This window comes from Colias philodice, chromosome 30, assembly GCF_061535455.1.
Source record: "Colias philodice isolate Cphi_HAF_F1 chromosome 30, ilColPhil1 Martin Lab GWU primary, whole genome shotgun sequence".
Taxonomy (NCBI): domain Eukaryota; kingdom Metazoa; phylum Arthropoda; class Insecta; order Lepidoptera; family Pieridae; genus Colias; species Colias philodice.
This window is the reverse complement of record NC_143115.1, coordinates 797,546-823,358: the sequence shown is the minus strand read 5'-3', so window position 1 is coordinate 823,358 and position 25,813 is coordinate 797,546. Positions and strand designations below refer to the sequence as shown.

The 25,813-nt window shown below is 32.4% G+C and overlaps 1 protein-coding gene and 1 pseudogene across 2 annotated transcripts; one reads left to right on the top strand and one right to left on the bottom strand.

Annotated features, from left to right (window-relative positions):
• Nucleotides 1-7,915: 7,915 nt before the first annotated feature.
• LOC149475346 (SID1 transmembrane family member 1-like) lies at nt 7,916-25,537 on the bottom strand. Its single transcript, XM_089713365.1, has 20 exons — nt 25,342-25,537; nt 23,782-23,851; nt 18,085-18,187; nt 17,640-17,741; nt 17,280-17,392; nt 16,906-17,009; nt 16,389-16,476; nt 15,789-15,872; nt 15,253-15,374; nt 14,911-15,035; nt 14,455-14,538; nt 13,812-13,920; nt 13,347-13,422; nt 12,813-12,986; nt 12,031-12,148; nt 11,634-11,756; nt 11,201-11,317; nt 10,520-10,652; nt 9,890-10,094; nt 7,916-8,838 (listed from the first exon to the last, which is right to left on the bottom strand). The coding sequence occupies exons 1-20, from the start codon at nt 25,449-25,451 to the stop codon at nt 8,662-8,664; spliced, it is 2,337 nt and encodes a 778-aa protein (XP_089569491.1). The 5' UTR covers nt 25,452-25,537; the 3' UTR covers nt 7,916-8,661.
• Nucleotides 19,220-20,562, top strand: LOC149475347 (uncharacterized; annotated as a pseudogene). Its single transcript, XR_016318049.1, has 2 exons — nt 19,220-19,255; nt 19,583-20,562. The product of XR_016318049.1 is annotated as an uncharacterized LOC149475347 (transcript).
• Nucleotides 25,538-25,813: the final 276 nt, after the last annotated feature.

Genomic DNA, 25,813 nt, shown 5'->3' with positions numbered 1-25,813 from the left:
GATGAAGCGTATTGGCCCATTTTCAGAACAATGTATACGAATAATGAAAAGTTTCGTGGTCGTACACATTGATAAAACATCTAAAACATTAAAATTTATTTGGCCTTGGCACAGTTACATATTTGCTATAGTATTGGAATGATTATATCGCGATCTATTTTTATGTTTCATGGGTTTATAATAAACTAGCTGCGCTTCGCGGTTTCACCCGCGTGGCTCCGCTCCTGCTGGTCATAGTGTAATGGCATATATACCTAGCTTTCCTCGATAAATGGGCTATCTAACACCGAAAGAATTTTCTAATCGGACCATGGGCGTAGCCACGGTGGGGCAGGGTGGGGCGCTTGCCCCACCCTGGCTCTGACCTGGAAGGTACCTAACCAATTCTAAAAAACTTAATCTAGGTACTGACTACAAAACTTAATTTCCGTTAAAAACTTCTCCCTCGAAAGTTGTCAGTCGACACAAAAAAATGCGATATAAATAGTACGAGATCCGGCTGCAGGATCAGTGCGTTCATCTGTTTTTTGCTGAAAACCGAATTTTTATGTATATTTATAATTAGGAGAATATATATCGACTAGGTTGCCAGTCAAAATTTGGCCGCAAGCATGTTTAATTAAAATTTTTCTAATCGATTTTTGGGAAAAAAATTCGTTCACTTGTTTTTTGAATAAAATGTAGTCTACATCACGTCAAATGATATAAAAATTCTAAAAAATCACGGTTGCCGCTTTTCACCTGGCCGCAACATCTTGGCAGCCTGGTGCAAACAGGTATGATTTCGATTTATTTTTACGTTCATAACGCACATTTATGAATCATATATCAAATTAAAGCTAATTTTTTTCTATTTATTATCATATATGGTTGCCTAATTAAATCCGGCCGCAAATAAGGGTTGCTGGCTTATAAAAATTATAAATATAAGATTAGTGTGTTCATCGGTTTTTTGCTGAAAACCGAATTTTTATGTAACTATATGTATTTATAATTAGGAGAATATATATCAACTAGGTTGCCAGTCAAAATTTGGCTGCAAGCATGTTTACACTCAACCTTAAATATTCAACATCTTTAACAGCCGGCAACCCTTATTTGCGGCCGGATGTAATTAGGCAACCATATATGATAATAAATAGAAAAAAATTAGCTTTAATTTGATATATGATTCATAAATGTGCGTTATGAACGCAAAAATGAATCGAAATCATACCTGTTTGCACCAGGCTGCCAAGATGTTGCGGCCAGGTGAAAAGCGGCAACCGTGATTTTTTAGAATTTTTATATCATTTGACGTGATGTAGACTACATTTTATTCAAAAAACAAGTGAACGAATTTTTTTCCCAAAAATCGATTAGAAAAATTTTAATTAAACATGCTTGCGGCCAAATTTTGACTGGCAACCTAGTCGATATATATTCTCCTAATTATAAATATACATAAAAATTCGGTTTTCAGCAAAAAACCGATGAACGCACTGATCCTGCAGTGGGATCTTAGACTAAAACAAAAAGCTTGCGCTTCTATGTTACATGATTTAAACCACCTTTGGTGACAGAAAAAGTAGTGTAGTACTGTTACCCTACAAAAAGCTGTTTTTATTTGTGCCAAATTCGCACGAAATTTCACTTTTGTTTTAAGTTATGGGTCACTTACTTACCATAAAAGCACAAAATGCTGACAGATCCAGGTGGAGCTTCGTTCGCAATCTCATCGCCATCAATCGCAATCAATAAAAGTTTTTGGCCGATATCCTGGAAACTATCCACTTTAAGGCAAAAAATATTTCATTGAATTACTATGTACTACGTACTAAAGAGGACATCGCTACTACACTATTTGTTAACACGAGTTAGAGTCAATCGTCTCAAACCATTTTTTTTTGCTACATTGATTGGTTTTAATTGATAAGTTTATTCGTATTTTTTTATAAGATAAACAATATTTATTTGTTACATTTATTGGTTTGAATTTATAAGTTATAAGAAGTAGAATATACAGGGTGTCCCACTGTTGGTATACTAAGCTCAAAGGAGGTTATAGTTTTGCATACGCTGAGTACGTAAAAAATACTTATAAAATTCCAGACGCATTTTTTTTTTCAAATAGATGAATTCTTAAAACTCTATGTGTACACCCATAACAAGCAACCCGCCCAACTTTGCCACCAGCACGTGAGCTATCGTTTAAGATTATGTTTTCATAGACAAAATGCTCACATTAGAGAAGCGGTATATGCCGGCTGCGCGAAGCTAAAGAAGAAAACATGGATTTTCAGGAAAAATTTAGCAAAAAATTTTTGACGTAATTTTGTTGTTTAAGTATTTTTTACGTGATCAGTGTATGCAAAACTACAAGTCCCTTCGCGCTTAGTATACCAATAGTGGGACACCCTGACAAAGTGTATGGACTCACTAGCCGCCACACGCGCCGCGCTTGTCGCACAAATTTTGTTCGTGGTGTCCTCTCTATACGTATTAATAATACCTATATATTTGATTTTTTTGTAGATAGTAAAATTTTACATCTTTTATACTTTTTTGTAAAACTTTCCGTTTACGATTTATGGCCTACTTAATGAGCCGGTTAATCGTTTTTGGCAAGTAACTCTTTAAAATTTTTTCTATGAGTAAAAAAAAAGACAAAAATTTGGCCGTTTCGGAAACGGCGCAAATCCACTTGCACTGGAAATTTCTTCTTCGTTTTCATTACACCCGTAAAAAACTTTTGGCCTGCCATGTCACCCGCCGAGCGGCGGCATTTCTACATTCAACGTACAACAACTCAAAAAATATGGGCACTAGAAAAAAAAATTCAAACGAAAGTTGTAGAGAATAAAGTGATCTAAAACTACATACTTACATGTATTTTATTTATTAATCCAATATTTTACGAGTTATTAGCCAAAAACGATATTGCGGTTCATTAAATAGGCCATAAACCGTAAGCAGTAAGTTTTACAAAAAAGTTTACAGAGTATAAAATATTCGAAATTTTACTTTCTACAAAAAAGTCTCAGCAACTTTTGCCTTAAAGTGGATAATTTTCGAGATATCTGCAGTCAAAAAAAAAGATTGCGAGATATCAGTCAAAGATTGCGAGCAAAGCTCCACCTGGATCTATCAGCATTTTGTGTTTTTATGGTCAATAAGTGACCCTTAACCTTAAACAAAAATGAAATTGAATCGGAAGTGCAAGGTTAAATGCTTTATTTACAGTTATGTCTACCATTTGAAATGGTTTAATTTTCCATCTACATAGACATGTTTACTGTTTAGTGCCTATATTTTATGGTAAAAAGGAATCTTAACATAATCGTATTAGAAAGATAAACTACATAATATAGGGATGAAATTTGCAACTTTTACGGCTGTATCTTTTGTTTGTGTTGTTTTATTCATTATTATTTCAGATTGATACCGCCATGCGTTCTTGAAAAAAAAGGTATTTTTAGTCAGATGGACAACAAAGTCTGCCTGTCTGTTTGTCTGTCAACACCCTTTTTCTCAGGAACGCGTGGAGGTATCTATATAGCTGAAATTTATATCGAAAACTCAAGTCTTAAAGCTGTGAAAAAATCAAACTTATAAGCCTTCGCAATCAAAAGATACAGCCGTTTTATGCTGCAAATTATCGGAAATTTCGACATTCGCAAGGGAATCAAAACCTACATTGTACTTTCCGTGAACACAGAGTTTTGAAATTTGGTTAAAAGCAATGTCTCATAGCACAGATAAAGGAAAAATTGCTAAAACATACATTGTAGAGTTAAAACATAATAAAAAGTAGGTTTGTTCGGAGCCCTTGTTACGCGAGTCCGACTCACACTTGGCCGGTTTTTTTTGCCCCACCCTGTGCCCATGGCTGGCTACGCCCATGAATCGGACCAGTAGTTCCTGAGATAAGCGCGTTCAAACAAACAAACAAACTCTTCAGTCTTATAATAATATTATTAGTATGAGTAGATATGACGGCATCAAAACATTTATTTCTCCACACTGGTGATTTCATCAACGTTTATCTGATTCCTACTTATTGATCTAATGAGGGATAGCGCTAAACATAGGCCATAGCATAACAGACTATTTATTTTTATCACTGTTAGGTATATTTATTATTGAAGCCTCAATGCTTTACGTGAAGTAGGCTATTGCGATTTAATTTATTTTTAATATAAAAAAATATACCCATTATGCATCCCTACTAACTATAAAATCAAAGCGAGGAACTTAAAAAAAGTTGTTTATGATAAAGGAAAAGATGCAAGTTCATATTCCACACTCAAATATTATTATTTCATCCATTTTTAATGTTTACATTTTACTCAGCAATACTTAAATTAATTTAAACATCAATACGAGGGTGTGCGTTATACACTGTGAATTACTGTGAAGCTCTGATTAAGATGTTTTAGCAATCTCTTTATAGATGGCGTGAAGAAGATATTCTTGAGAGACAAAAATAAGATATGGTAGGACTACACTCTAAAGTGTAGAACAAAATCGATCACTAAGGTTTATTCGTAAAAAGGTTTGTGGTATATGCCTTATGGCAATTAAATAAGACGTGGGTGCGAATTTCACATCACCATCAAATATTTTCTTATCGTACATATTTTTCATATTATCTCTATCTAAAAAAACATACATAGTTACCTAATTTAAATGAAGTGTAGGCAGCTTCTGTTACCGTGCGTCTAGTAGAAGCTATTTTCTGGCATAAAAATATGTTCTATCAAGTTCATGTAGTCGTCGCTCCTGACTTTTGATGCACTTTATTCAACATCGAATAAATATTATTTTAAATTATAATATATTTAATCTTATCAAAGTCGGTTAAGTAATTTCGAAACATACATCTCAATTATGCACGTTAATAGATCAGTAACTATCTACAGTAGCACCTCGTTAAGTCGAACCTCGATAAGTCAAAAACCTCCAAATCTCGAAAAAATGTCTTGTTCCCTTCCCTTCAAACCCGAAAACCTCCGTAACTTGAAATTTTGGCCCTCTGTTAGTCGAAATGATCACCGAGTCCCTCCAAGCCATTTTGGTACATATTTTCACTCTATAACTCGAAAAATTAAATTTGACCTCTGTATCTCGAACATGGCAACATTTTATTTTACAATCTTTATAACTTGATCATTTGGACTTTAACAACTTGCCGACAGTGCAGTACACTATAATTGTTTCTTAGAAAACATTTTAGGAGTATGCGATAATAAATTTATGACTCACGTAAACACGTGTTTGCATTAAGTAGGTATCTGATGACGAAATTATCGATTCAGTAACTCAGAAAACCGATACTAATGATAAAGATGACATAGAAGACGTGAATAGTACATGCGCTCCATGCGTTTCCATCAAAGAGGCAAGAACCGCATTGAATACCTTACGAAATTTTATAGAGCAAACCAGTATCTCTGAAGAATAAGAATTTTCTGTTCTTTATAAGTAGATTAGACAATGCTAGAGAACAACCAAATTATATAAAGCAAAAAAAATACTGACTTTTTTAATGCCATATTTTTTATTTTTTTAAATGATTTGAAATAATGTTGATTTATAATAAATAAAAACATGTTTGTCACCTCTGCAAGTTGAATTTTAATGTACTTTACCTCTCTAACTCAAAATTTATAAGAATAAACCTCAAACTCTTTATTCTCTCTCTTTAAAATCCGCCTAAGTCGAAATCCTCCTTAAGTTGAAAACTCTATAACTCGAATTTTTTGGCGTCTCCCTTGATATTCGACTTATAGAGGTGCTACTGTATTTTAATTGTGTGTGGACTAAAAAATAAAACAACTTCTGTATGCATAAAATAATTTATTAAATTTTTTAACATACCTAGTTACAATTCATACGGAATTTAAATGGAAAACATGATGATTGATGATGACTGAAAACTACGTTATTAAAAATATTTTAATCATCTATACAATATACCCGGCGCGGCCTAAGATGATCCCTATGACAGTTCGTCTTAGTGATTGCTCGTATGATGGATCGTGTCGATACTTTACTATTTTATAGGCTAAGGCGTGGTTTGCATTCAGCCACGTCGGTAAACATGTTTTTACAAATATTATAAAATGAATTTTTAACGTCTATTATGTAAACGAAACGGTAAGTAAAACGAAAGTTTTCCAAAACATAAAAATGCACCTTATCATTTTCTCGTAATCTTTAACCCGTTTAACACAGTGTATATTATTTTATCATGAAAATGGAATCCCCCATTTAATTTTTCTAAAAAACTTATATTATCATAGGTAAGTAAATTAACGCAAACGGTAATTAATTAATTAATTATGCTGCGATCTTCTGTTCCATTCAATAGAGAATAAACTACAGCTTAAGCATGGAAAAAATGTGAACTCGTTTCCATTATCGAAATTTGTTTATCGATACTTCGGCACTAGTCGATAAATGCCAACGATGTAAGTTTTGAAGGACGTAAACGTAAAGTCAGATTGATATAATTTCTCGTAAATGTTAAGAATTGTTATAATTCCAACGGAATATCATTGTAATGGCATAAAGCTACGTAAAAATTAATAAATGCCATTTTTAGACGCCATTACCCATACGCCATACGTTTCTAATTTAATGGTGACGCCATTACAAGTTTGTCTCTTGAGAATAACTGTCAGTGTCATAGGGATCATCTTAGGCCGCGCCGGGTATAGGTACTTAGAATAATAGTGGGATGATATTGAAATGTGTTCAAGTAAATAAGTTTATTGAATAAGAGGTAAAGACTCGTATTATTAGCTTAAAAATTCTTAAATCTAAATGACGCTTGACAAACGCAGATTATATTAAAATTCCATAGCATATATTTTAGAATTTTAGAATTGTAAGGTAAATTCGAATTTAATGTATGGCAATTTGCAATGTTTGTTCTGTCACAGCCATTATTTTTTGATCGATTTATTTTTAATCAATCGCCTCCTTGATCGCCTCATTATTCGCTTTGCCGAGCACAAGTGTCAAAAGTGAAACTTCTTTGGCCTTTTCTTTTGCCTTACTCTATGATAATATGACGGTATTTCCATGACGAGACCTTGAAATTTAACTCTCAACGCGCATAAAGATGTTTCACTTCAAAAAACTAAATTTGAGTAAACTAAATTTAAAATTAAAATAATATTTAATTATTATATTCATATTGAATATTTCGTTCATTAATTGTAATAGGAACATAGGCAGGGTAGGTACCTAACAACGGAGTTTTAAAAATGTCGGTAATAGTTAAACAAAAATAAGTAGACAATTTAGAATAATTCATGATAATATGAAAGAGAGCATAATAATATTATTTATGCACAATTTTTGGGTATTTTCTGCTTAGCTTATCTGTCAGATAAAACGACAATTTTATCGACAGACGACAGTTTAGTTTTAAATTATCAGCAAGTCGTGAAACAGGCTCTAAATATTTAATAATAAAAAATATATAGGTAGGTACTTAACTAAACATTCTTAACATTTTATTAAAAAAATAATATTATTCTTAAAATAAAAATAATGAGATAATACGCAATTCATTGCAACACTAATTATACACAACATTAGTGTTATAAAATACCTATTTAAGATTTTCTGTTTCACATGACGTTTATAACAAGGACAATTAAATACAAATTTCTTACACCAGGTAAATTCATTTGAAACAAAATTAGCTAAGTATCATCATATAAATATATTTATACAATACTAGCGGTCCGCCCCGGCTTCGCCCGTGGTACATATTTCGCAATAAAAAGTAGCCTATGTCCTTTCTCGGGTATCAAAATATCTCCATACCAGATCTCATGCAAATTCAGTAGTTTAGGCGTGATTGAGTAACAGACAGAGTTACTTTCGCATTTATAATATTAGCATATATTAGTATGGATAATAGTACCTAAGGTAGCAAAGAAAAAGATAGATAAGGTACAACTATCTTTCTTTCAAAAGATCAAACTTTCTCAGCAAACATTTCCTTCTATAGCCAACTGTATATTCTCTACTCTATCTTCAATACATTGCAATACTAAAAACAACTAGAGTCACAATCATATATCAAAAGGTCGTCAATAAAATTCCATATAAAGCATTCATTGAAATTAACACCTTATTTCGTCGCAGTAATGTTCAAAGTCTATTGTATCACTCATAAAAACTCTGCCTAATACATGCGTAAACAGAGTTTTGCTTCAGACAATTTCTGAACATTATTGTGAGTCTAGTAGTTTATTATATATCAATATATCTATAAGTAGTACATTATTTATATAATAAAACTTATTGACATATTATTCTTTCACTTTCCCACTATACTTACTTCAAATCATAGCACTCACTTAACGTCTCAATGTAATAAAAAAGTACTAGTAAATATACATTTCTAGAAATAAAGCACTATCCACATAGACATTAAAATTTCCATATCTAATATACATATAAGATTCTAGTGCCACAATGTAAGTTAGCATACTCCGAAACGGCTTGACCGATTCTCATTAAATTTTGTGTGCATATCAGGTAGGTCAGAAAATACCCCTGAGTTATAAGAGTAAGGCAGATTTCCCGGACAGCTAATAACCCATACATACAGGTTATTTCATTAAACTTTATTGCACTTAAAAATAAAACACTTATAACCTAAAACACTGGTATCAAATGCCTAGGCGTATTGTCCAATGGTTCGTCCAATATTAGAAGAGCGTTAAACGAAAAAAACATGGCCGCCGCGGAGGCTAAATGCCATAAGTCGTGTGTATCGAATACGCCCATTGCGTCACATAATGCGTTATGTGTGCGAGATTGGGCTGGTGTTTCCTGAAAATAATATTTAAATTATAAAGTGTTGAAAAAATTTTGCCTATAGACGAGAAACTATATTCACATAGACTAACTATATGATGCAAATTTTAAACAATATTTTTTACTTAAATTCCGATTGTATGTAAAAAATGGAATTCAAATACAAATTAAAAAAAACTTTAATATGATTCACATTGATTAATAGAAACGGCGAAATATAGATAAAAATTGAAAACATATAATCTTTGCATATTTTTTTTGTCGCAATATTTCAAACTGAGAAGAAAAGTTTAAATGAGCATTCTAATTCAACATTGATTGAAAAAAAAAATATTTATTTAAATATTTATATTGTTTCATTGAACTTACATATTTAAAATCAAATGTTGACAACTGTCAAGTTAGCATATTCAAGACTCACACTCACTCATATTATAATCATCAATACTGAGTGTATCATTCACTCACAACTCACAATCAATCAATACTAAAACTCACAACTCACATCACTCAAACTCACAATCACGTGAAATTGATATTTTTTGGTTTTATAGCATTCAAATGCTTTATAAATATTAAATATAAATTTATAAAGAATAGAAAAATTTGATCACGAGGCGGGACTCGAACCCGCATCCTTTCGCGCCATTCTTTATAAATTTATATTTAATATTTATAAAGCATTTGAATGCTATAAAACCAAAAAATATCAATTTCAACAAAAAAGGTTGTGTTCCATTGTTACAATATTGTATTCACTGAAAAGTGTTTCATATTGGTTGGGATGGTTGTTAATCATCTCAATAGATGGCGCGCGGTGTGTCCCTTAGACACACAAAACTGAAAGAATAGAATAAATTCGATTGCTCACACTCACTTACCGACCACTTAGTCCTCGAACTAAGGAACAATATTGTATAATTCACTCACAACTCAATACTAAAACTCACAACACTCCAACTCACACTCACTCATATTATAATCATCAATACTGAGTGTATCATTCACTCACAACTCACACTAACTAAAACTCACAACACTCCAACTCACACTCACAATCACTTACCGACCACTTAGTCCGCGAACTCAGAAACAAATAAGCAGCCAATCCCCAAACAACATGCGCTAATGCAAACCACAACCAGCCCGCGGCCGGTACTCGCTCGCGGTGAACTAACTTCATTATTACGTAACCACCGTTATATAATATGGTATTCCCCATTAATATCGCTAGCAAGTGACGAGCGAAGTCCTTGTTGTGCTCGTAAAGGCTGGAAAATGTAAAAGACAAATTTGACGCACAAACATGTACAAAAATATTTCATTTATATGTTTTAAAGTCTAAATGAGGCGAACAAACACAGTAAAAAGCTGCCCTTAACAAGCTCGAAACAGCACTGATCGTACAAGATTTAATAAACAACTAAACTCACAATCATTCAAAAATTGTGTGAATTTTATAAATGATACAATACAGTTTGAACATTACTGCCACAAAATAAGGTGTTTTTAAATTAATATTTTACAATGCCGCACGGACTTTTTTAACCAATTTTAACCTTTTTTTTTACAAAATTGTAAAGTTAATTATACTTAACTATTCAGTAGTTATATAATGTGTGTTTGTGTGTGTATGTATGTGTGTCTTTCCGTGTATTTGTTTGTATGTATGTATGCGTATGTGTTTCACACTCACCCATAGGCAGCCAATGCAATGTTCGCCAAATTAGCTATAGCAATAAGAACAGCTCGAGCCGTATAATTCGGCTTGAAAGCAAGCCAACCGTGCTGTCTTATAGATCGGACCGCTGTGCGAGGTATTGTCCACTCTGAAAAATATATTACAGTTAAATATAATACAGTAAAATAGTCAAAATTGTACTGTTACAATAAAAAAGTGTGTGTCGAGCACACGTGTTAGAAGTGAAACTTCTTTGGCTAAATTAAAAAATACCAAAATCGTCGCTTTACTCCATGACGTGACGTTATTGCCATGACGCGACCTTGATATTTTACTCTCAACGCGCCTAAAGAAGTTTCACTTCAAAAATAAAATGTAATATTTGGATTTGGAATCTGTCATTTATAAATATATGGGAGTTTTTATTTTCATTTTATTAAGTTGAACTGTGATGCAATCTGTTGTGCTGTGTCGTTTTACAATGTGCTACAGTATGTCATAATATGTTGTATTGTGCTGTATTATGTTGCATGTTTTATAATGTGTTGTGCTGTGTCGTGTTGCATTAGGCTTCACGTTGTTCTGTTGTTAAGCATCGTGTTGCATTGTGCTACACTGTGTTGTGTTGTGATGTTTTGTGATACACTGTGTTCTTATGAATTATGACATTTTTATCTACGTGTTGTTAAAACTCACCCATTTTAAATCTCCCCACGTAATATATTTTGAAAGTGAACACAAAACATACGGCCAGATGCATGATGGTGAAAAATACCCAGAAATATACGCTTGGGTACATTATGCCGAGGAAACCTTAAAAGATGTAAATATTTTTTTTATATTATCAAGTTATTGAATTAAGGGTTGCCACTTTTTAGTATTTTTTTGATAAAATATATAAATAAATTATCACTGATTTATTTCATATTTTCCTTGTTAAAGTTAATTTGTTCGTAGAGAACGATATAAATTACGAAAAAATAACTTTGCAAAATGCAAAATTTTCGAAACGTTTCAAAATCGGTTCAGCCATTTTTAATATAAAACGAAACATACACACTTCATTGATTATCTATATTGATACCCAATTGAAAAAAGGATGATCATTTTTTATGAATTTTAACCTTACCGATAGCCATCAAGAGTGCCAGTAACATAAAAGTGGCATGCGCGCTTGCGTTTACATCTGGATGTCTCGATTGATAAAGTTTCACTATACACAGCACAGCAATTACGTACATGAATGATGAGTCTGGAAAAAAAATATTCATCATGATATTTATTTTAATTTTTTGATGAAAAATATCCTTTAGGGTAAAAATAATTAGTTCCAAAGGAACGTAGGTATTAATAAATAAATTTTTAAGATTAAAAGGAAAATTACTGACCAAAAAACTACGAAAAAGTGTTGGTCAGATATGCTTTCTGCCTAGTGCAAAATTGTAGGTTTTAAAATTAGTATTAAAACTTAAAGTAATAGTAGTCTAGTAGTAAGTAGTAGTATATTAGTAAGTACTAAATCTTACCAAACTGAAAATTCATTTTATTAGGGCACAAATGGTAGCAAGCTGACAGGAGACCTTCCATGGCTAACGCAAGACCCATTGAGTAGAACAAACCCAGGTGCTGGGGTATACCTTGCTCCTGTAAATAAAGATACAGGTACAGGTAGAGATAGAGAAATGCAAATACAGGTACAGATGGCTAGGTGCTGAGGTATACCTTGCTCCTGGAATTATATGATAATATAGGTACAGGTAGATATAGAGGTACAGATATACAGGTATCGATAGAGAAATGCAAATACAGGTACAGGTAGAGATACAGGTACAGATAGCTAGGTGCTGAGGTATACCTTGCTCCTGGAATTATATGATAACTAGATTTCCGCCCGCGGCTTCGCCCGCGTTTTCAAAGGAAAACCCGCATAGTTCCCGTTCCCGTGGGATTTCCGGGATAAAACCTATCCTATGTGTTAATCCAAGTTACCCTCTATATGTGTGCTAAATTTCATTGTAATCGGTTCAGTAGTTTTTACGTGAAAGAGTAACAAACATCCATACAAACTTTCGCCTTTATAATAGTATTATTAAGATACAGGTACAGGTACAGGTAGAGATACAGGTACAGATAGCTAGGTGCTGAGGTATACCTTGCTCTTCTTCTTTGATAATGATACATATATAGATAGAAATACAGATATAGATACAGATACTATTATTATTTTTGAATCTTGCCAAAAAAGTTTCACTTCTGACACGGTGCTCGTTTTTTAATACTGTCTATTTCTTGTAAAAATAGACATTACCTGATTACCACCATAGCGCACATGTCTGCATCTCGCTTGCACCATAAATGCTAAGCCCAAAATGATGTAACCAATATTGGAGTAGACGTGATTAAAATCAGCCAGAGGCCCCAATGGGTGAGCGCATAGGAAATTGTAGTAGCACACATCTTGATCACCGGTTTGAAACACCATCTGTAATGGTTTAGCAAATTTGTAGTATTTTTATTGAAATATACATCATTTTCATATGTTCCGTGTCCCATACTAAACCCAATGGATAAACTCAATTAGATACTTAACCGATTTTGAAGAGATTTTCACCAGTAGAAAGCTATCAAAACTACCAAACTCACAGACAAACAAATTATAAGAAAACTCTGCCCAATACTAGGCAGAGATTTTGCATCGAACATTTTAAGCGTGATTGTGAGACTAGTTCTTTATTGTAAGTAAGTCAATGATGTATCATAATAAATATCTTCTTTTTTGCTGACGATTATAAGGTGTTTCTAAAGTCTAGTTAAATAAATGTTTGATTTTATTAAAACTTACCCTTTGATATGTGAATAATAATTGTACAACTGGTAATGCATACACGACCGCCACTGTTAAAGCACTCCAGAAATATCTAGAAAATTATCTATTCTATTATACTTGTACGTGTTCTATGTATCTATGCGCTATGTACCTATTTGTAAATATGTATCGTTCAATACAAAGTAAAAATGTGTCTGTGATATACTGTATATTAAGTAAACAAAATAAATTGATTAAATGCTCAAGTGTTTTTTTAATATCTGAAATATTCCTCTCCCGGCTCTCAAGAATTTGTTATAACTTTCTTTCAAAGTAATCACCTTAGTTGGTACTAAAACTTCTATGATTATTATATTCTTACTTCTGTTATTATTATTTTAATCATATACTTCACATACTACATATCGTAACCCCTTTTACTTTTTTTAAAAACCGCTCTTATTCAATATAACAAGGTCTATACATAAACCTATTTCTTACCTATCCGACCGTCTATTACAAGTTTTACTCTTTCGGCTCAATCCGGCTACATTTAAAGGTATAGGAAGGGACCTTCCTTGTAACTCATCTTCCGATTCTGCATCTGAATCTAGAAGAAATTAAATCAAATAAAGTAGACCCGCGTTACACCGGCCCCTGGCCTATCTGTCGCCCCCTGTCATCCGACATGTCTATAGCTGCTTAATCCATATTTTTTTCCAAAATATACAATGAAACATGATTTGTACCTACTTCTGAAACAGAACTACCTATAACATCTTATCTTATCATTGGGTCCGTAATTTGTCGAATTACAAGATACTCTTGCGTAAAAACATCCGGACTATAGAGGGATCTGTAGGCAGCACCCTATAATCCGACAAATTCGATACTTCGACAAGGCCTTGCAAAACGATTGTCGGAATACCGCGGGTCTACTGTATATGTATAATCATTATATAATCATTTTCTTATATTTTTTGTTGATAAATTGTTATTTTTTCAATATGCTTAAATCATTTTCAATGTAGTAATTTTGCCACATAATACTTTTACATAAAAACAGACTTTTTGACAATTTGTCTCTTTATTTTATAAAAACAAATTGTACTTATAATACTTAGCTAGAATTATATAGACTCACCATCACTATTCTTAATTACAGCTTCTGTTTCTGTACTTTCGCGAGAGGTAGATGGCACCACTGTTTCTTCTATTAATATAAATTCTATAAAAAAAGTTTATTTTACTTAAATATTTTGTATAAATTTCAATTCAATAATATTAAAAACTCAACAACAATCACAATAAATCATTTTGAATTTGAATTTGAATTTGAACAAAAAAATATAACATAAAGCATTTCAAAGTATGTAACTTGCAAATTAAATAAACTTTTTTTTGCTGCAATTATCATAAAAATTTTAGAATCGATTACGCGGTGGGATTCGAACCCGCGTCTTTCGCCAAATTATCATGTTTATAACATTTTATATTCAATACACTTCAACAACATCGACAAAAATCAACAAATAATCCACCAAAAATCTATTCAAACAACAAAAAATCAACTAAAAAGCATTTAAAAAATATACCCTACCTGTATGTCTACAAGTGAGCATATTCCCAAGCGGAGCCAACGCAGCGACTAGTATTATTAGCGCAAGTGACGCTAGAGCTCCGAGCAGAAAGTCACTTGTAGTAGCTGCTGTACTAACTGTTAAACTGGAGAAATAAATAAATTAACAATATTTAGGAATTAAATAGAGGTTTGCTCTGTGTCTGGGTGTTAATTATCTATATAAATATTTATTAAAAATTATATACATATGTATGTACAAGCGAAAGCTTAGTATGGGATCACATCGTGTCAAAATTGTACCCAAATATTTATTTAAATGATAAATGAAATAAGTGAAGGAATGCTAAAACATCAACTCACGTGAACCCCTTCACCCTGCCATTAGCCCCGCCCACACTTTCCGTCTCGCTCACACCCGTGCACTCCTCATCGCTCTCTTTCACAATGAACACTACGTAGAAACCGTTTGGGAACATTGATTGCTGCAAAGTGTAACAGAAAGAGTTTTAGTAAAAGACAATTAGTAAAGAAAGCATAAGCATTCGACGATTTTTCTTATTATAAAATACAAAATCACAACTCACAGGCTAGTTTCTTATAAAAATACGATTGAACAGATAGTTTATATATGTATAATAGTTATAGATGGCGCGCGGTGTGTCCCTTAGACACATAAAACTGAAAGAATAGAATAAATTCGATTGCTCTGGCGGGTCACGAGTGGCTGAATTGGTCAGGCGTCCGAAACCCGGAATGGCGCGAAAGGATGCGGGTTCGAGTCCCGCTGAGTGATCGATTTTTTTCTATTCTTTATAAATTTATCCAGATAGTTTATTATAAATATAACAGCACATAAAGAAAATACTCTTACACTCTTATTATAAAATTATACTTACTGTGATGGTAATCCCACCTTTAGTAGTCATAGTGAAGTGGTACCCTTGATATAACATATCTTTTTCATTGTCGAATACTGGACACTGAAAAAACGTATTTAGAAGGTGATTTTTTCAATAGTATGATAAATTTAAAGAAATATCACTACATAGTATAAAACAAAGTCGCTTTCTCTGTCCCTATTTCCCTATATCCCTTTGTATGCTTAAATCTATAAAACTACGCAACGGATTTTGATGTGGTTTTTTTTAATAGATAGAGTGATTCAAGAGGAAGGTTTTAGTATATAATTTATTAGGTTTTAGACAAAGCGGGCGAAGCCGCGGGCGGTAAGCTAGTTAATTGAATAAAGCATTGTAAATTATTGTAACTGTGAGATCCGGTTTGAAGGACCAAAAATATCAAGTATAATAATTCAAAGAAATTTTTTAATTAAATCAAAATGAAGGAAACCATAGTTTAAATCTATACATAAAGATTGATGTTTTAAATAAAACAAATGGAATACCTTACATTTAATATAGCAAATTTCTAAATATTATTTACTTCGAACAAAAACATTTAAAGATAATAAAATACATATCTATAAACAAACTTACTGAATTATTTTGAATAGATATAGTAGCACATATATCATCGTCTGATTTTATATTTAATAACACACTCTTTGGTATTGTGTAGTTAAACCTGAAATATTATTGTAATTGTAATATATTCATATAATAAAACTGTAAAAAAATATATAAATAATACGTAATTATTCGTTATAACGCCATTTAGTATTTTTCTGAGAAAATATTGTCAAAAACCAATATTTATATTTATTTTTATAAATAACAAAATTCATGATTTATCTTACAGGTAAAAGTCATACATTCATTGAAACACCTTAGTTATGATAGTAATGTTCAAAGTCTACTTGTATCGCTCATTAAAAACCCCGCTTAATGCAAAGCAAAGTTTGAGGTTAACTATGAGTCTTCAGTCTGGTTGTTTGTTGAATGATTGTGAGTCTTCAGTCTAGTTGTTTGTTGTACGATTGTGAGTCTTCAGTCTAGTTGTTTACTACACGTCAATGTCAAATGTTAACAATTTTAAATTTATTTTGTCACTTACCTAGGTAATATACCACGTTGAATTGCACTAACATTCCACGGGTCTCTATCGAATGAGAAATAATAGTATTTTGGTGTGCTTGGTGTAACGTTCAGTTTTACTTCCTGGAAGTTAAGCAAAACTTGTACATATTATAATAAATATGGGGAAAACAGATTGTTTTTATATAGCCTTATTTTTTTTTTAATAATCATTAGCGTAATTGTTAGATTAATTTTAGTAATTATAAATTTAACTAGATTCAATCACAACATTATCACAACCAAAATTACCTTTTTTCTATCTCTTTAATCTCTCATCTATCCCTATTCAAAAATTTATCAAAATTAATACAACTATTTTCATATAACGATCAACCACATTATTTATTTTACCTTATTCACTTCCAAATAGAAATCCATAACTCTCTTCAATTTTATCCGAACATTTACATCAGTTGGACTAGATGTCGCTAATGTCAATGTGGGTCGACTTTGCGATGTTATATCTAAAAATATTATAACACTAAAATACAATAAACGAATTAGGTGTAATGAATTTGGTGAATTACCAAAAATACTTTAATTCAAAATAATTAAAGAATTCCATAAAGTGCTAAATGATATTATTTTTATTCCCATAGCATGTAAAATTGTAAAGTATAGATAAAACATTTATTTTTGTATAACGTCACATTTACAAGTTATGTATTTCGCGCCAAAACCCCGGATAAAAAGCTGGCAACATTAACTTACTAGGTCCTGCGTCATGCGGGCACAGAGTACGCTGCATGTCGTTAAATTGCAACACTGCATGTTTTGTCGTCACCAGCAGAGGTAGCTCCCATGAAGATACACCTTAAACATAATATTATCTATACTAATATTATAAAGCTGAAGAGTTTGTTTGAACGCGCTAATCTCAGGAACTACGGGTCCGATTTGAAAAATTCTTTCGGTGTTTGATAGCCCATTTATCGAGAAAGGCTATAGGCTATATATCATTACGCTAAGACCAACATAAGAGGAACCACGCGGGTGAAGCCGTGGAGCACAGCTTGTTTACAATAATTGTGGGTAGTTTAAGAAAATCAAAATTTACATTACCTTAATTATAAGTCAGTAACAAGTATTCCCACAAAGTACTTAATTTATACCTGTATTGTGTATTTCTAAAACATTAACGTTAAAAATAACTTACTTTTCTGTTGTGCAGCTGTAACAAACAGCGGGTAGACGCCATTTATAGATTTATTTGTGCTGACGTGTACTCTCGTTGGGTAGCCAGAGTATAAGTCGGAGTCCTGTCAAAATTAGAAATGGATGTTCAAAAAAAAAACAAATTCAAACGCAGTGACAGAATCGTCAAGTTTAAGGTCATTCGTCAATCGTCAAGGTCATTGAGCCAGGTGATAGCCTTAATTTGGCCATAGTATCATTTTTAAAGAATAGAAAAAAATTCGATCAAGAGGCGGGATTCGATCGCCGAAGTGTCTTTCGCGCTTTCCCGCCAGAGCATTATTTTATTCTTTTGGTTTTATATGTGGTTATTTGCATATTTTTTTTTCCATTAACTCTCAAAACTTAACCTACCATTTACCAATCGTTACAGTAATACCATAGCAAATTGTGCCTTAGACCATAAAATTAATTTCACTTGACCTTCCCTAATAAGAAATCTTATCTTTCCACATTTTTATGTGAAAATTTCAAAACTGTACTTATAATATTATTAACTAGCTTTCCGCCCGCGGCTTCACCCGCATTGCCTGCAACCTATTAAAATTATATATTAAAACCTTTCCCTAGAATCACTCTATCAATTAAAAAACGCATCAAACCTTTTGAATAGTTTTGAAGATCTAAGCATTCAGATACACAGATGGAAAGCGACTCTTTATACTATGTAGTGATGGTTCAATGTGAATGTATGTGTGTAACTCTATCACACTATAACTGCTAGAGCATATAAATAATAAAACCATAGTTCGATAAAAATGTAAATATATTTTATATACATAATTTTTTATTAGTATAAAAAATAAAAATTTGCTGTTTGGATTGATATCACTACATAGTATAAAACAAAGTCTCGAAGATTTTAACCAATACAGCATTAATCCTTAACCAATTAAATACCTTGAATACATTGTTCATTTAACCCTATTCTTGGTACTGTGTACAATTTGATACATTCAACTTTAAAAAAATCCCGAGAATTTATCTAACGTTTTTTTTTTACTTTTATTATTTAATATGGTACAAAATATATTTATGCTCAAAAAATAAAAACTTTTGAAGTGCTTGCAACACTAAAATCGTCAGTAGAGCGCAAGATGGCGGACCGATCGAATGCGTCTACGCATCGCAAAGTAAGATTATAGATTATTTATTATATTTTGTTAAAATTGTTTTCAAAACTAATCTAATTTAAAAAGCTTGTTATATATTCTAACTACTAACGTTATTTTCCAATACCTAAATAAATTGTTAGTGCATGTAATCTTCATTGTTTTTCAAGTGTAGCAAATATGATACATTGCTAGATAGCGAACATTCTACATATTTTTAGCTGTGTATCAAATATGTCACATTGCCAGATTTGTAGAGATGTACTATTTCGTTAAGTTTTCCAAATCGATTATAGCCAAGGGGCCAAAATGTAGTCATTATATATGTAAATTATTATTTTTTTACAGGTAATTTCTCACTTAAACACGCAACAACAAAGAAGAGCTCGGCAAGTCGTAGCTCTTGTTCCAAAACCGGGAGCAAAATCAGATTTGGACGAAAGTGATACTTCTGAGGACGAAGTTCAATATTTCTCCCGCCTTCCTTACTCTGATAGCAGTTCGCCACCTCCATCATTGCCATCTTCAATAGAAAACCTAAATCTTCTCTCAGATGACGATATTGAGGTCAATGAAATAGTTGCTTCAAAGTCTTTAGTACAAGCATACAGTCAACATTCAATTCAGTCACCATTGATTAATCCTTGTTCGCCATCAATTTTATCGCCTAATCCATTAGCAACTGAGACCAGATCTTCGTGTCCGATACCATCACCTTCATCGCCATCTGTACTAGCAACCTCACAATTAACTTCACCGCGAGTTAGTAACTTGAAGCGGCATCATCAGTCACCACCAACGTCGCCATTATTTGCAAATTTTCCTTCAACGTCTACTCGTTCAAAGAGACCTAAACTTGTCACAGTAAAACGCAAAGCAATACCACCTAAAAGGTTAACACCTAAATGGGGTCGGTTCAAATTTACTGGTTGTGCAGAAGTAGATGAAATCGTGTTTGAGCCAAGTGAAGAGAAAAGCCCAATTGAATATTTCATTAATATAATATTTCATAATTGTCATTCAATAAATGTTACAGAAAATGCTATCAAAGATTTTCTGGCAATTCTTGTATAATATATGGGTATTCATAAATTACCAGCTTATACAGATTATTGGGCTAAACATACGCGAAGCAACAAAGTAGCTGATATAATGACCCTGAAGAAGTTCCAATTACTGAGGCGTCACTTGCATTTTAATGACAATTTGAAAGACGATTGTGAGACTGATTTTTTACTTTATTGTATTGATTGATCTCAATTTACTAATCATTAAGATTTAAGATTAATAACATAAGTACTAAGGCTGTTAATTATTCTAATTTTATATGTCTGTAGAAGAACATAATTAATTTTATATTTTACTAGTGGTCCGCCGCGGCTTCGCCCGTGGTACATATTTCGCAATAAAAGGTAGCCTATGTCCTTACTCGGGTATCAAAATATCACCGTACCAAATTTCATGCAAATTGGTTCAGTAGTTTAGGCGTGATTGAGTAACAGACAGACAGACAGAGTTACTTTCGCATTTATAATATTAGTATGGATTTTTTGTTATTTTACGAAGAATATTGACATTTTAAGTTTTGTTTTGTTACAAGTATTTTATTAAAAAAACTGATTTTTTTTGGCACTGAAAAGTTGGCATTGTAGCAAATTAGATACATAGATTTTATAGTGTTGATTGTTAAGGGCTTGGCAATGTATCTAATATGTTACACTCAATAAATGACAATTTACTGACATTAAATTTTTTTTATTATTTTTTACCCCTTCTATAGCCACGTACAAACATATTAAATAAGTTTTTTTTCAATTAAAAAAAAAATTTTTTTCTTGCCAAGTATAGGGTTAATATTATTTTTTCTTATATATAAAAATGAATCGCAAAATGTGTTGGTAAGCGCATAACTCGAGAACGGCTGAACCGATTTCGATAATTCTTTTTTTATTATATTCCTTGAAGTACGAGGATGGTTCTTATGTAGAGAAAACGTAAACATGTACCACGGGTGAAGCCGGGGCGGACCGCTAGTCTTATAATATAAAAATGAATCCCAAAATGTGTTGGTAAGCGCATAACTTGAGAACGGCTCAACCGATTTCGTTAATTCTTTTTTTATTATATTCCTTGAAGTACGAGGATGGTTCTTACGTAGAGAAAACGTAAATATGTACCACGGGCGAAGCCGGGGCGGACTGCTAGTTTAATATAGATCTATATGGCCCTTTACACCGTATGATTTAAGTTAATATTTTCGAAGATATTACAGATTTAAAAATTGCGGGACGTAGCGTTTGCGGCGGTACCGGCCGGCCGCCCTGGCTATATATTTTATACCCGTGCGAAGCCGGAGCGGGTTGCTATGTTTTTATATACATACAACGTTCACAGTTTTTCTGTAGTGTATTTAGTATCAGCATTGCACCCGTGCGAAGCCTGGGCGGGTCGCTAGTAATATACATATATAAATCTCGTGTCACAATGTTTGTCCTCAATGGACTCCTAAACCACAATAAAATTCGCTCACCATGTGCAGTTCGATCCAACTTGAGAGATAGGATAGTTTAAACATGTAGGTACCACGGGCGAAGCCGAGGCGGACCGCTAGTAATATTATAAAACGTTGATTTTTTTTTATTTTTTTTAGGGATCCTGCAAGACCTCACATCATAAATTTGCAAGAGATAGATAATTATGTACATTAATAACTTGAATGTAAAGTTATAAAAGTTTTCGGAACTAGGTAAGCTTTTAACGATAGGACAATAAGTAAAAGGTCTCTCAGTAATAGGTAGAGCTTTTAATGATAAGACAATTAGTAAAAGCTCTCTCAGGACTTGATAGAGCTTTTAATGATAGGATATTAAGTAAAAGCTCTCTCGGGACTTGATGAGCTTTTAATGATAGGACACTGAGTAAAAGCTCTCTCAGGACTTGATAGAGCTTTAATAATAGAACAATTAGTAAAAGCTCTCTCAGGACTAGGTAAGCTTTTAATGATAGGACACTGAGTAAAAGCTCTCTCAGTACTAGGTAAGCTTTTAATGATAGGACATTAAGTAAAAGCTCTCTCAGGACTTGATAGAGCTTTTAATGATAGGACATTAAGTAAAAGCTCTCTCAGGGCTTGATAGAGCTTTTAATGATAGGACAATTAGTAAAAGCTCTCTCAGGACTTGATAGAGCTTTTAATGATAGGACAATTAGTAAAAGCTCTCTCAGTACTAGGTAGAGCTTTTAATGATAGGACAATTAGTAAAAGCTCTCTCAGGACTTGATAGAGCTTTTAATGATAGGACATTAAGTAAAAGCTCTCTCAGTACTAGGTAGAGCTTTTAATGATAGGACAATTAGTAAAAGCTCTCTCAGGACTTGATAGAACTTTTAATGATAGGACAATTAGTAAAAGCTCTCTCAGGACTTGATAGAGCTTTTAATAATAGAACAATTAGTAAAAGCTCTCTCAGGACTTGATGAGCTTTTAATGATAGGACACTGAGTAAAAGCTCTCTCAGGACTAGGTAAGCTTTTAATGATAGGACATTAAGTAAAAGCTCTCTCAGGACTTGATGAGCTTTTTATGATAAGACATTAAGTAAAAGCTCTCTCAGTACTAGGTAGAGCTTTTAATGAAATGACAATTAGTAAAAGCTCTCTCGGGACAAAAACACAAATAATATTACTCAACAAATTCCAAAAAATCCTTCCACTCTCATAGATGTATTTAATATACAACCTCAAATAGAGAAATGTCCGTGCAAACGTTTATATTTAAAACATTTTCGAAATAATAAACTAAATTTATTACTAAACTTTCAGAGCTTTGCATTGAAAGCCGCGGAAATCGGAATATCTGCGCTATTTGTACCAGTAGGCAGTAATCCTGATTATATCACGCTTAGGATATTTATAAGGTTCTATCGAATTCGATTTTTAGTTTTAAAGCATTCAAATATGATTTCTAAATTAATTTTTTTTAGAATAAAAATAACGATTTTTTAAGTACCTTTGTACTGAATCGTTGGCTAAAAAAGGTATTACTATTGTTATACACTTGTAAACAGTAAATGCTTACATCAAAAAAAGTTTTCATCTACATTGTGCTATTAAATTGTTATTCACATTAAATAAACTCACAAATTACAGAACAGACTTTGAAACCATACGAACTTTATAGCATATTTGTCTTAATCTTAGAAAATCTATATCTATAGATAGATAGATATATAAAACTCAAAGGTGACTGATATAGTGATCTATCAACACACAGCCCAAACCACTGGACGTATCGGGCTGAAATTTGCCATGCAGGTAGATGTTAGGACGTAGGCATCCGCTAAGAAAGGATTTCGGGGAAAAACGGGGATGCACGTACAAAGTCGTGGGCGGAAGCTAGTATTTTTATATAGTAAAAAAAAGATTGAGTTTTAGACAAAGCGGGCGAAGCCATGAGCGGAAAGCTAGCATCAGTATAATTTTTAATTTCAGTGTGGGTAGTTTAAAAATATATTATCTATGTTTTTATTTTTATTATTTTTACTCACCTCATAGAAATCCAATATTTGTGTTGTTGTGTTATTAACAGACACATCAATTAATTTATCATAGCCATATCTGGAACAATTAAATAATGATGATGACTAAAATGATTATCCAAAAAAATTCCCGATTTTGATATATTTGATCATCGACTAAACATATTCAAAGAACATGTTTGTCAAATAGTGAAATGATGTCATTGTTGTGTAATTTTGTAAAATTTGTTATTATTGTATAAGAAACCATTATTTTAATTGTCTTTCTTTTATATCTAATATTTAATTATTGAATTTTAAATTATGAATTTATTGTAACACACTTTATATAACTGTAAGCTGTATCTCATTGTAGTAGTAATTGTACACATTTTGTTGGGTTGCGATCTGCTCCCGAAATTGATATGTCGCCTATGGGCCCGGCAAGATTGTAACCTGTTATGTGTATTTAATTTAAATAAATAAATAAAACATTAAATATTCACATACATTATCTCTATATAATAAAAATAAATTGGCAATGGGTAAGCACAAAACTCGAGAACGGCTGAACCGATTTCGTTAATACTTTTTCATAATATTTCGTGAAGTACAAAGATGGTTCTTTTGGAGAGAAAACGTACATAATATGTAGTTACCATGGACAAAGCCGGGCAGACCGCTAGTATTGTAATATATTGTACAGTGAGAGCTATACAAAGAATGATATTTTTATTTCAATCATCATGGCATATTTGGAACATTATTATCTGAATTTAAATATAATACAGTATATTCTTGTATCAAATTGACCCCAGGTGATGTCAGACTGTTTCTATAGTAAACTAGCAGTCCGCCCCGGCTTCACCCGTGGTACCTACATGTTTACGTTTTTTTCATAAGAACCATCCTCATACTTCAAGGAATAGATTCCACAGCGCACGCGATGACAGAATTTTTATTAAGGAATTTTTTACACCTTGGGTTACATTATTGCATTTTTGTAAGGATCTCTAATTTTTTTGAAAATGCAATATAGCCTATGTTGCTCAGTGAAGATGCAGCTTTCTAATGGTGAAAGAATTTTTGAAATCAGTCTAGTAGTTTATGCGTGAAAACCATACATACATACATAAAAATCTTTCCTCTTTATAATCTTCTTATTCTTTCTTATATATAAAAATGAATCGCAAAATGTGTTGGTAAGCGCATAACTCGAGAACAGCTGAACCGATTTCGATAATTCTTTTTTTATTATATTCCTTGAAGTACGAGGATGGTTCTTATGTAGAGAAAACGTAAACATGTACCACGGGCGAAGCCGGGGCGGACCGCTAGTATTAGTATAGATTACCCGTTATAGCAGAACATAATATACCAACAATGACAAACAATACAATTGATCATTTATGGGGAATTCCCGAATAATGTACTTCAGTTAAAAAAACTTTCATGAGTTTATATTCTATTAGTCTTATTTCTTGTTTTTAAACTTATGTTACTGTGATATTAACTTGTAATAGAGTGATGGTATTGTGTTATCAACAACGCAGTTGTTATTTAATTAAATAAATATTAAAAAACACTTACGTGTTATAAACAAAGGTTTTTTGAGACGCATTATCATATGTCTCAAATCTAGAAGCTGTGCAGGCAACGAATGCATTGATAACTACACTATAAAACAAACAGTTCATCATTTTTGTTTATAAAATTATTTTATTTCTTAATACATGTAAATCGCGAATGCCAATTCGCAACAAAACACAAATTTACTGTTTGACAATTCATCGTAATGACGTTGACATATTGATCAGCTGTGAGCTGTGCACAGATAATTAAATGCCATGTGAAAACTACTAGATAACGAAAACCAATATATGTGTATGGGAAACAATCTGAATACTTTGAAAAATATTGCGCAGCAATAAAAGTACTGTTTATTTCATTACTTTACGAAATTTTCATTTGAATAGATTGTGAAATTCATTATTAATATATTTCGTAGATTCAAAACGTAACGTTCAATGATGTAAACATTTAATCAGTTGTTTTCAAAATG

What these genes read in the sequence shown, in the direction of transcription:
- LOC149475346 (XM_089713365.1), bottom strand. Translation starts at nt 25,451, where the DNA reads ATGATGAACTGTTTGTTTTATAGTGTAGTTATCAATGCATTCGTTGCC. An exon ending in AAATATTGGATTTCTATGAG is followed by an intron (nt 18,188 to 23,781) that starts GTGAGTAAAAAT and finishes TAATTTTGACAG; the next exon opens with GACTCCGACTTATACTCTGG. An exon ending in TATTATTCACATATCAAAGG is followed by an intron (nt 12,987 to 13,346) that starts GTAAGTTTTAAT and finishes AAACCATTACAG; the next exon opens with ATGGTGTTTCAAACCGGTGA.